General features: G+C 41.3%; 1 protein-coding gene across 1 annotated transcript in view; it reads right to left on the bottom strand.

Moving 5' to 3' along the window:
* LOC117317679 (collagen alpha-3(VI) chain-like) overlaps positions 1-13,810 on the bottom strand; it is a 158,037-nt gene that overhangs the window by 92,640 nt on the left and 51,587 nt on the right. The window contains exons 2-3 of the mRNA XM_033872552.1: positions 6,030-6,109; positions 121-678 (exon numbers count right to left, since the gene is read on the bottom strand). Of these exons, the coding sequence (XP_033728443.1) occupies positions 121-678; positions 6,030-6,102 (631 nt within the window). The 5' untranslated portion in view covers positions 6,103-6,109. The remainder of the gene's footprint in view (positions 1-120; positions 679-6,029; positions 6,110-13,810) is intronic.

Below are 13,810 nucleotides of genomic sequence, written 5' to 3'. Positions count from 1 at the left end.
ATGCACATATTGTTTGTCATAACGACGATCACTAATGCTATCCTCGCTATCACTTGAATCATTCCTACAACTATACAACGGTACAATGGAGTGTCTGAACTTTTTTATACTATGACATACCCTCATCAATAAATACGAAACTCTTGGCCTCCTGTAGGTATCCGAAATTTTCTATGAGGAATCTATGATTTTCCAGTGGTTTAGATACCAGCCTATCCAGTTGTCTCACATCAAACAGTCCTATTCCTATGGCGTAGATATCAATTCCCTGTTGTTTACTAGTTTCCGCTTCTATCATTGTTCTTGAAGATTCCAGGTCGAACACTCCGTCTGTGATTACTAATAAAACATTTCGAGCTTCCGGCCTATCACCGTCCGTATTAAATACCTTAGTCCGCACTGCAAGTAGTGCATCTGCTATAAATGTATTTCCGGTATCTAATGTCGTTTCCTGAACAAATTCTAAAAGCTCCTCTTTATTACTGACTTCATCAAGGCCGAAACGTATCACAGTAGTATCACCAAACGTTACCACGGCAACACGAACTGCGCCGGAATCAACCGAAGCATCTTCGACAACTTCAGCCATAAATTGTAGAATTTTATTAAAGTTTGATCCCGTTATGGTCTCCGATGAATCAACCAAAAACACCAAATCCAAAGGCTGTGAAAGGTCCACTGAAATCAAGAATGTCTTTCTGGATTAGTATCTAACCACACTACGATGGGCTCTTTTTGTTTAAAACCAATATTGGTCAGGCTACCGTGTCTTGTAATGCTAAGGACAAACTTGGCAAACCATGCATTAGCGAGTGTAGGATCCGGCTGTGTGCTGTAAGCGCAGGGCTATGTCAGAGATGAGGGTGTTGGTGTGTCCATTCCGCGCATTCGTTGCAGAGACGAAGCTTAACATTCGATTTTGCGCGCAGAGTTGTACTTCCGGTCTCGCCGTCTGGTGAGCAGGCATGCTGAGTTGCATTCTTTGAAGCTAGTTGTCGCCATGCCGAGGCCAAATATGCTTCTTTGTCGATAGATGTCGCCATGCCGAGACCAAATACACTGTTTGCCGATAGATGTCGCCATGCGAATGTCAAATACACTGTTGCCGATAGATGTCGCCATGCGAATGCCAAGTACATTGATTACCGCTAGATGTCGCCATGCCGATGTCAGGTATACTATTCACTGCTAGGAAGTGCAATGCGGCATTTTCATATTTCAATGCTTGGATAGGCAGTAAGTTGTTAAAGCGGCGTGTTGTTGGCAAACAAATTCTGACACGGGAAAAGGAAAGTGTGTGGAAGGAACCATGGACACTGGGCTTATCTACTGGAGGAAAGTGTGTGGTAGGGACCATGGGCACTGGGCTTATCTAGTGGAGGATAGAGGGGGATTCGGACGGGGTCACTCAAGTATACATCTACCTATGTATAAAACACAATGATCATTGAGCTGGGCGTGTGCTAAGCTGTGGGACACATACATGCATATAGTAAGTAAAATAACTACAATAGTTATCGTATTAATCGCTTTATTAACAAACATTTACACATGAAGGGTGTTAGGATGCAAACAAATATATGAAAGTTTGATGACTGTTAACATATATCTAAGGGACACTGATGATGTCTTAACAAAACAACATGCAGGTTCTGAAACACGGAAACAGCTGTATACACCTTAATCACGCGATCGAACACCAAACATAAAGATTAAAACACAATCCATCGTTGAATAAATAACTCGTTAGGGGTTATCAACCAATGAAAACATAGAATAGAAATCACCGTGTAAAAAGCCACCCAATCAAACGCCTCGATACAAAGGCGCACTTCTCAGGTCGACAATTAATAGATTCTGGTGTATAAATAGAGGGTACACAACGAGTGGTTGTTGGATATGGAATTTATTTCACACTCGTAAGTTATTTTTTAAAAGTTACAAAAGACACGAGCTTTAGCGAGTGTTTTTTGCAACTTTTAAAAAATAACTTTTTTTTTTTTTTTTTTTTTGATGATTCTTTGTTAACTTGTTTAAAGATGAAATTATGAAAGATTTCAATAAATCGATTGGATAGCATCCCCCAGTGAGTTAACCATGGTAACGTATTGCTAATACTGCCTTAATGTCAAGGTCAGAGGTCAGTTTCAAAATTGCAGTATGTTAAGGGTAGACGTTAGTGTAATTATAGTAAAATTGGACTTATAAAATCAAATAAATAACATAAGATGTTCGTCAGTATCCGAATAATTCTGCCAAGTTATCAGGTAGTTAAATCTCTCTCACAGTACATGCATGTTAATAAAGTTAAAAATGCTATTATCTGCACGTGCTGATTTTGCATAAAAAATTTTTTTGCAATGTTATATTGGTTACATCTGTATCAAAATGGATAAGTTCGTCAATCTGACTTGATTAATCGACCAACTAGTTAGGACAGGAAACAAGCGTCAGACTCGACCAACCAGTTAGTACAGGACGCAAGCGTCTGACTCGGCCAACCAGTTAGGACAGGACGCAAGCGTCTGACTCGGCCAACCAGTTAGGACAGGACGCAAGCGTCTGACTCGGCCAACCAGTTAGGACAGGACGCAAGCATTTGACTCGACCAACCAGTTAGGACAAGACGCAAACGTCAGATTCGACCAACCAGTTAGGACAGGACTCAAGCGTCTGACTCGACCAACTAGATAGGACAGGACGCAAGCGTCTGACTCGACCAACTAGATAGGACAGGAGGCAAGCGTCTGACTCGACCAACCAGATAAGACATGACGCAAGCGTCAGGCTCGACCAACCAGCTAGGAGAGGACGCAAGCGCCATACTTCTCCGATCAGTTAGGACAGGACGCAAGCGTCACACTCGACCAACCAGATAGGAAAGGACGCAAGAGTCACAATCGACTCAAGTTAGGACAGGACGCAAACGTCAGACTCGACCAACCAGATAGGACAGGACGCAAGCGTCAGACTTCCCCAACCAGTTAGGACAGGACGCAAGCGTCAGACTCGACCAACCAGTTAGGACAGGACGCAAGCGGCAGACTCGACCAACCAGTTAGGACAGGACGCAAGCGTCTGACTCGACCAACCATTTAGGACATGACGACAAGCGTCAGACTCGACCAACCAGTTAGGACAGGACGCAAGCGTCTGACTCGACCAACCCGTTAGGACAGGACGCAAGCTTCACAATCGACTCAAGTTAGGACATGACGCAAGCGTCTGAGTCGACCAACCAGTTAGTACAGGACGCAAGCGTCCGACTCGACCAACCAGATAGGACATGACGCAAGCGTCTGACTCGACCAACCAGTTAGTACAGGACGCAAGCGTCCGACTCGACCAACCAGTTAGGACAGGACGCAAGCGTCAAACTCGACAAACCAGTAAGGACAGGATCGCACAAGCGTCAAACACTGACTCGACAAACCAGATAGGACATGAAACAAGCGTCAGGCTCGACCAACCAGTTAGGAGAGGACGCAAGCGTCAGAATCGACCAACCAGTTAGGACAGGACTCAAGCGTCTGACTCGACCAACTAGATAGGACAGGACGCAAGCGTCTGACTCGACCAACTAGATAGGACAGGAGGCAAGCGTCTGACTCGACCAACCAGATAGGACATGACGCAAGCGTCAGGCTCGACCAACCAGCTAGGAGAGGACGCAAGCGCCATACTTCTCCAATCAGTTAGGACAGGACGCAAGCGTCAGACTCGACCAACCAGATAGGACAGGACGCAAGCGTCACAATCGACTCAAGTTAGGACAGGACGCAAACGTCAGACTCGACCAACCAGATAGGACAGGACGCAAGCGTCAGACTTCCCCAACCAGTTAGGACAGGACGCAAGCGTCAGACTCGACCAACCAGTTAGGACAGGACGCAAGCGGCAGACTCGACCAACCAGTTAGGACAGGACGCAAGCGTCTGACTCGACCAACCATTTAGGACATGACGAAAGCGTCAGACTCGACCAACCAGTTAGGACAGGAAACAAGCGTCAAACTCGACCAACTAGATAGGACAGGACGCAAGCGTCTGACTCGACCAACCAGTTAGAACAGCACGCAAGCGTCTGACTCGTCCAACCAGTTAGGACAGGACGCAAGCGTCTGACTCGTCCAACCAGTTAGGACAGGACGCAAACGTCAGATTCGACCAACCAGTTAGGACAGGTTGCAAGCGTCAGACTCGACTCAAGTTAGGACATGACGCAAACGTCAGACTCGACCAAATAGATAGGACAGGACGCAAGCGTCTGACTCGACCAACCAGATAGGACATGAAACAAGCGTCAGGCTCGACCAACCAGTTAGGAGAGGACGCACGCGTCAGACTCGACCAACCAGTTAGGACAGGACGCAAGCGTCTGACTCGACCAACCAGTTAGGACAGGACGCAAGCGTCTGACTCGACCAACTAGATAGGACAGGACACAAACGTCAGACTCGACCAACCAGTTAGGACAGGTTGCAAGCGTCAGACTCGACTCAAGTTAGGACATGACGCAAACGTCTGACTCGACCAACTAGATAGGACAGGACGCAAGCATCTGACTCGACCAACCAGATAGGACATGAAACAAGCGTCAGGCTCGACCAACCAGTTAGGAGAGGACTCAAGCGTCTGACTCGACCAACTAGATAGGACAGGACGCAAGCGTCTGACTCGACCAACTAGATAGGACAGGACGCAAGCGTCTGACTCGACCAATCAGATAGGACAGGACGCAAGCGTCAGGCTCGACCAATCAGTTAGGACATGACGCAAGCGTCAGACTCGACCAACCAGATAGGACAGGACGCAAGCGTCACAATCGACTCAAGTTAGGACAGGACGCAAACGTCAGAGTCGACCAACCAGATAGGACTGGACGCAAGCGTCAGACTTCCCCAACCAGTTAGGACAGGACGCAAGCGTCAGACTCGACCAACCAGTTACGACAGGACGCAAGCGTCAGACTCAACCAACCAGTTAGGATATGACACAAACGTCAGACTTCCCAAACCATTTAAGACAGGACGCAAGCGTCCGACTCGACCAACCAGTTAGTACAGGACGCAAGCGTCCGACTCGACCAACCAGATAGGACAGGACGCAAGCGTCTGACTCGACCAACCATTTAGGACATGACGAAAGCGTGAGACTAAACCCACCAGTTAGGACAGGACGCAAACGTCAAACTCGACAAACCAGTAAGGACAGGATCGCACAAGCGTCAAACACTTCAAACATATTAGCACATAAGATGTCGTAATTTCATGTATCAATGACAACATGATATTGTTTTACTGACGTAACATCCTGTTTTGGAGAGCTGCCTGTTCTAAGTTGTCCAACAGTTGATTAGGGTGATCGCAATTTAACAACAGTTTTGAAGTCCTGATAGGATGATTTCTGATAAAACTAACATGACAAAATTTCACGAAACTTTATATCATTCTTCAGTCTCTTCCAACTGCCTTGTTTTAAGGCATGCACATGATTTTAAGTAAAAGAGAAAATGAGATTTACTCTAACCACCTGTTGAACACCTAGGCCCTGGTGATAATGGGGTCAATGTATGGTTTAGACATGTAATACGTATACAGACAGAACGCTGATATCTCTACACGGAAACATTGACGAGTTTTAACATCAAATAGACATATAACATCAAACAAAACATGTGGACAGGTATGTACATTAGCCCTGTTTATATTGAGTATACAATGTATCAATATCTCACTGTGGAAGACATGTAATTGTACCTAAATTATGTTGAGTTTGCAGAAGTCAGCATGAAATGTCAAATTAGATATCAAATCATTTCTTTATTAAGTAGCATGTCAAATTTCACAAGACATATTTTTTTAGACATCTTACGCTCCATGACATTTGAATTGAACATTACATGTATATTTCTCCTAATAAACTTCCACACCGAAAGGTGTCACGCGGATCAGCGCGTTCAGATTAAATCAATTCATGTTATTTATAAAATCATCATTTTTTTATTATAGTGATGGACACTGTACTTACCCTCCACACAAATCACCTGTCGACACGTAGCGCATATCATTAGTAACCATGACAACCAGCGTACTGTCGCCATGGTGACTCTGTAAAACAAAGAAAATGACGTTAGCAGTGTTAAAACACAAATTAAAAGTAGAGAACGGAACTTTGTCAAAAGCAAGTAAAGTATATAGAAATGATGACGTGGTATATGACGTCATAATGCGTGTTATCTGACGTTACCTACCCAGGTTAAGAGAGAATTGTATCTCTTCCTAACAAATACGAGATCACGTGAAGTATGGAAGAAACAAATAGTCACAAATATAATATACTGGTATCAACAGCTTAACTCCGCCGGCGTCACAAATATAATATACTGGTATCAACAGTTTAACTCCGCCGGCGTCACAAATATAATATAGCTGGTATCAACAGCTTAACTCCGCCGGCGTCACAAATATAATATAGCTGGTATCAACAGCTTAACTCCGCCGGCGTCACAAATATAATATACTGGTATCAACAGCTTAACTCCGCCGGCGTCACAAATATAATATACTGGTATCAACAGCCGCCGGCGTCACAAATATAATATACTGGTATCAACAGCTTAACTCCGCCGGCGTCACAGATATAATATACTGGTATCAACAGCTTAACTCCGCCGGCGTCACAGATATAATATACTGGTATCAACAGCTTAACTCCGCCGGCGTCACAGATATAATATACTGGTATCAACAGCTTAACTCCGCCGGCGTCACAAATATAATATACTGGTATCAACAGCTTAACTCCGCCGGCGTCACAGATATAATATACTGGTATCAACAGCTTAACTCCGCCGGCGTCACAAATATAATATACTGGAATCAACAGCTGAACTCCGCCGGCGTCACAGATATAATATACTGGTATCAACAGCTTAACTCCGCCGGCGTCACAAAATGACAGAGTCTAGTTCTTTACTTCAAACTTTTTTTTTCCTTTTTGACTGAACCTGATTAGGTCGTTTAAAAACAATTTTCAAAATCTTGGTCATACCGTAAGAAAAGGTTGCGTGTGATGTCGGGATTGGTTGAAAATACGCCATGAATGTCGAAGTAAATACAGTAATATTTTACGATTTATCAGAAGCTAGTGGAAGTTGTAGGATGAAAAAATGCATTCTGGTCCCTAGAAATGTACACAGACCCGTCAGGAAAATAAATAAGACATTCACATTAACAAGCAACAGTATATTATAACATAAAATGATTTTTTTTGTTTCAGAGTTTGTCGTCAGAATAGAATTAATTCCATTCGTTTAGTTTTAGATTATCATGTACAATAAAAGTCGTCAAATTTTTGATCGAGTTACCTCCCTTTCATCACTATCCTCTCATACAGTATTCATATTTATGAAAATCATGTCTAAATGAAGGAGCATATGTTTTTAGCTATCACTAACATATGACGTCATGACATAGGTAACACATTTTAAAAGCAGAACGCAGACAATAGTGTAAGAGCCAACCGTCATTATAAGGTATGATTTTTTTTATCGGACTATTTTAATTAAAAAACCATAATAAAAATCCCAGGAAAAGTCAACGTTGATACGATGACTTCAATTGTAGTATTTTATATCCCGCCATCGTAATATGAACTTTCTGTTCCTAAAAAAATCAAACGGGGTAGACTTCTTTGATGTTAAACTGATAGTACAGGCAAGCCTGCGCATTCTAATGCGAGGATATTTTTTCGCAACCTCAGCACAATCCAATGAAATGGCATGGGAACAACAGAAGTATGTTAACATCAACAAATGGTGGGAAGTGATTACAAGGATCTAATCAAATAGGCCATTATAAAGAAACCATCGACAGCATATGTACGTGATATAAGTATTACCGTAAAATACGAGTTTAAATAAAAACAGTCGTACTGTAGATTACTGTTCCCACAGAAAACCAAATACAAAGTTTTCCTTTTAGTTTAAAATTCCCCGTAAATACCTGTGATTTCATCTGTAACATCATCGCTGATGATTTAATACTTTATTTTACATTGCGAGTCAGTTTACGTCGTAAATTGATAGGATAGCGGTGCTATATTAAATTAGATTACTTGAACCCCAAGCTCAATGAGGTACACTCCGAGCTCAATGACGTACACTCCGAGCTCAATGAGGTACACTCCGAGCTCAATGAGGTACACTCCGAGCTCAATGAGGTACACTCCGAGCTCAATGAGGTACACTCCGAGCTCAATGAGGTACACTCCGAGCTCAATGAGGTACACTCCGAGCTCAATGAGGAACACTCCGAGCTCAATGAGGAACACTCCGAGCTCAATGAGGTACACTCCGAGCTCAATGAGGAACACTCCGAGCTCAATGAGGTACACTCCGAGCTCAATGAGGTACACTCCGAGCTCAATGAGGAACACTCCGAGCTCAATGAGGAACACTCCGAGCTCAATGAGGTACACTCCGAGCTCAATGAGGTACACTCCGAGCTCAATGAGGTACACTCCGAGCTCAATGAAGTACACTCCGAGCTCAATAAAGTACACTCCGAGCTCAATGAGGTACACTCCGAGCTCAATGACATACACTCCGAGCTCAATGAAGTACACTCCGAGCTCAATGAAGTACACTCCGAGCTCAATAAAGTACACTCCGAGCTCAATGAGGTACACTCCGAGCTCAATGAGGTACACTCCGAGCTCAATGAGGTACACTCCGAGCTCAATGAAGTACACTCCGAACTCAATGAAGTACACTCCGGCGCCAATGATGTACACTCAGAACTCAATGAAGTACACTCCGACTTCAATGACGTACACTCCGAGCTCAATGAAGTACACTCCGATCTCAATGAGGTACACTCCGATCTCAATGATGTACACTCCGAGCTCAATGAAGTACACTCCGAGCTCAATGAAGTACACTCCGAGATCAATGAAGTACACTCCGAGCTCAATGAAGTACACTCCGACCTCAATGACGTACACTCCGAGCTCAACGAAGTACACTCCGATCTCAATGAGGTACACTCCGATCTCAATGATGTACACTCCGAGCTCAATGAAGTACACTCCGAGCTCAATGACGTACACTCCGAGCTCAATGAAGTACACACCGAGCTCAATGAAGTACACTTGAGTTCAATGAAGTCCACTCCGAGCGCCGGATTGACTGTATTGTAGTCTAGGTATTGGGGCCTTCCCTGGTTTATATGCAGCACATTTTCATGGGTTTTGAGGGCAAGATTAAAATTCAGTAAAAATGACACCCTGTGTTCATTATTTAGCCCCACCTCCTCAAAAAAAAACAAAAAAAAAGCAACAACAAAACTCAACAACATAAAACAAACAAAAAAATGTCTGAAAATGCGCTATATACACTATGGACGCTATGGAAGGTCCAAATACAATAAATGTAGACTGTGATGAAGGTGTCCGTGGTACTGACTGGTACTTTTAGCCCAATAAAGATTTCCTTAGCTCCAGGAAAACTGTGATATTTATTCTACTTATGCTTTTAAACCAAGTTACCCAACATTTGAATATTAACTACCTCATTAACACTTATTAAACTTAAAGCAACTGGACATGAAGATATTTGCTTTTTAGTGTCATTTACAGTTCCTTCCGCATTCAAAATAGCCATGGTGATTTCTAGAGAAAAAAAATGGAAGCACTGAGATCCTTGTGGATATTGACAGGAACATGTTGACTTTCAGGGAGACCTTTACTACCATGTCAAACCTCAGCGACTGAAGTATATGTTGAGTGATGATACATTTGACAATAAAACACGGCCATTGTTAGGACCGGTAACAGTACTTACCAGTTATTGAGAGTATAGATATACATAGTATAGTGCGAGTTCACTGACTTTACCTACCCCGGTAAAGAGAGATTTATATTTTACCAAACAACTACGAGATAACTCTGTAAAGTATGGGAGAAACGGGATACTATACTGACATACATAATGTAAGACACTGGTATTTGAGCCATTTGACAATTAAACACAGTAATTGTTACGGGAAATTATCGCCTACAGTACTGACTGGATATTAACAGTACTGACTGGATATTAACTGGACTGACCAGATATTGACAATACTGACCGGATATAGACTAAACTGACCAGATGTTGACTATACTGACCGGATATAGACTAAACTGACCAGATGTTGACTATACTGACCGGATATAGACTAAACTGACCAGATGTTGACTATACTGACCGGATATAGACTAAACTGACCAGGTGTTGACTATACTGACCGGATATAGACTAAACTGACCAGGTGTTGACTATACTGACCGGATACAGACTAAACTGACCAGGTGTTGACTATACTGACCGGATATAGACTAAACTGACCAGGTGTTGACTATACTGACCGGATATAGACTAAACTGACCAGGTGTTGACTATACTGACCGGATATAGACTAAACTGACCAGGTGTTGACTATACTGACCGGATATAGACTAAACTGACCAGGTGTTGACTATACTGACCGGATATAGACTAAACTGACCAGATGTTGACTATACTGACCAACTTATGACGTGACTGATCATATATTGACACTACTGATAGGATATTGAAGTATTTACCGAAATATTACAATACTGACAGGATATTCACAGTACTGACAAGATATCCACAGTACTGACAAGATATTCACAGTACTGACAGGATATTGACAGTACTGACAAGATATTGACAGTACTGACAAGATATTCTCAGTACTGACAAGATATCCACAGTACTGACAAGATATCCACAGTACTGACAAGATATCCACAGTACTGACAGGATATTCACAGTACTGACAAGATATCCACAGTACTGACAGGATATTGACAGTACTGACAAGATATCCACAGTACTGACAAGATATACACAGTACTGACCAGATATCCACAGTACTGACAAGATATCCACAGTACTGATAAGATATCCACAGTACTGACAAAATATCCACAGTACTGACAAGATATCCACAGTACTGACAAGATATCCACAGTACTGACAAGATACTGACAAGATATTCACAGTACTGACAAGATATCCACAGTACTGACAGGATATTGACAGTACTGACAGGATATCCACAGTACTGACAGGATATTCACAGTACTGACAGGATATTGACAGTACTGACAGAATATCCACAGTACTGACAAGATATCCACAGTACTGACAGGATATTGACAGTACTGACAGAATATCCACAGTACTGACAAGATATTCACAGTACTGACAAGATATCCACAGTACTGACAAGATATTCACAGTACTGACAAGATATCCACAGTACTGACAAGATATTCACAGTACTGACAAGATATTCACAGTACTGACAAGATATTCACAGTACTGACAAGATATTCACAGTACTGACAAGATATTGACAGTACTGACAAGATATTGACAGTACTGACAAGATATCCACAGTACTGACAAGATATTGACAGTACTGACAAGATATCCACAGTACTGACAAGATATTCACAGTACTGACAAGATATTCACAGTACTGACAAGATATTCACAGTACTGACAAGATATTCACAGTACTGACAAGATATTCACAGTACTGACAAGATATCCACAGTACTGACAAGATATCCACAGTACTGACAAGATATACACAGTACTGACAAGATATCCACAGTACTGACATGATATTGACAGTACTGATAAGCTATTGACAGTATTGATCGGATATTGACAGTACTGATAAGCTATTGACAGTACTGATAAGCTATTGACAGTACTGATAAGCTATTGACAGTACTGATAAGCTATTGACAGTACTGATAAGCTATTGACAGTTTTGATAGGATATTGAAGTATTTAGCGAAAATTTACAATACTGGCAATATATTCACAGTACTGACAGGATATCCACAGTACTGACAAGATATTCACAGTACTGACCAAACATTGAAAACACAAACTTCTAGATTATCAATGAGATAAAAATAAACAATTTTGAGAATATTCCGTTCTTGTATTATAAATTGAAATAAATGACCTTGAAAATGTCCCAAGGTCATTCACCTGATCACTCCAACAATTCTGGACAGTAAAGTTTATAAGATATAAAATCAGGATCCATTTGCTAGTTTATTATTTAAATGATACGTTTAATTGACAACGACGCTGTTACCACGAGTACTCACTATTACCCTTGATGTTGGTAGCCCGCCCAATGTGTACAATTATGGAATGACAAACCAATTTAAAACAAGGACAGTTTGCTTTTATTTTTTTTATGAATGACACATTTCCAGCAAATTGAACTGAAACGTGTGATTTAAAACAATTACACGGCGGCAAAGGTTTGAAAATTAAATTATGTGATCTAATGTGACGTCACACATTACACGGAAAATACCTTTGTGTCTGTTTATTTCTAAAGATGAACATTAAATATCAAACATAGCGTTTATTAGATATGGAAAGTACGAAAACCTATGTTAGAACGTCACAGAGAGAGAGAGAGTACGGAAAACCTATGTTAGAACGTCACAGAGAGAGAGAGTACGAAAAACCTATGTTAGAACGTCACACAGAGAGAGAGAGAGAGAGAGAGAGAGAGAGAGAGAGAGAGAGAGAGAGAGAGAGAGAGAGAGTACGGAAAACCTATATTAGAACGTCACTGAGAAAGAGTACGGAAAACATCATACTGATATGCATTCTAACAGTTTAGATTGGAAGTCGGTCTTTACCCACAATGGCTTTAAATGTCGATTGTTTGGAGAGGGGGGGTTACGTCGGTAACGCCTGTATGACATTAAACAGTACGAAGCGAGTTTTGAAATTCAGTGTTGACAAATAACAATACTGAACATAGCGCGCTTCATGGAATTTGCCTCTGTCCAGTTGGCATTCATATTGACTATGAATGCCAACTGAAAGCCGTTCAATGCTTATATTTACCATCTGCGATTTTTTATTTGTCGTGCGATTTTTTTTTTGTAATTTTCAAATTCAAATTTCAGTTGGCAGTTCATAAGCTGGTGAACTCGCAACTGAATTGGTAAGGGTTATATAGTGGTAGTGCCATACAATGGTAAATATACTTCAATAAATGTATACTTCAGTGTCCCAAGACACACGCTAGCTATTTGTCAATTTGTGAACCCCACACGAAGTGTCCTTAAAATCAAATCCAGTATATATATGTTTAATCCTAACTCTGACGAAGTGTCCTTAAAATCAAATCCAGTATTTATATGTGTAATCCTAACTCTGACGAAGTATCCTTAAAATCAAATCCAGTATTTATATGTGTAATCCTTCCTCTGACGAAGTTTCTCAAAACCAAACCAGTTACTAAACATGAACCTAAATTCGGACACATCGTTCTTCAAAACAAAACTTATTTCTGAGAGATGGATTTGATAATTCTATGTCCTGTGGGTTTATGTCTGTCTAGTGTAACTAACAAAACCGCGAGGAGAGTGACTTAGCAAGAAAAAGTAATAAAGCTGTGAAATCACTCAATCACCTGTAATGGGTACAAACTAAAACAGGAACTGACTTTAGCTAGTACTTGTTGGACGTGTTACCTTATTGAAAACTTCAAAGACAAAATACTAGGCTACCCAAAATATAGACACAGACATAGATGTCGGTAGTACAACACAATTAACTCACTGTTAGTCGAAACTAGTGAGATAATAAAATGACAATAGAATGATGATATTCAATAAAATGACAATAGAATGATGATATTCAATAAAATGCCAATAGAATGATGATATTTAATAAAATGACAATAGAA

The sequence above is a fragment of the Pecten maximus genome, chromosome 19 (genome assembly GCF_902652985.1).
Source record: "Pecten maximus chromosome 19, xPecMax1.1, whole genome shotgun sequence".
Taxonomy (NCBI): domain Eukaryota; kingdom Metazoa; phylum Mollusca; class Bivalvia; order Pectinida; family Pectinidae; genus Pecten; species Pecten maximus.
Note: the sequence above shows the minus strand (reverse complement) of the source record. Positions and strands in the feature narration are given on the sequence as shown.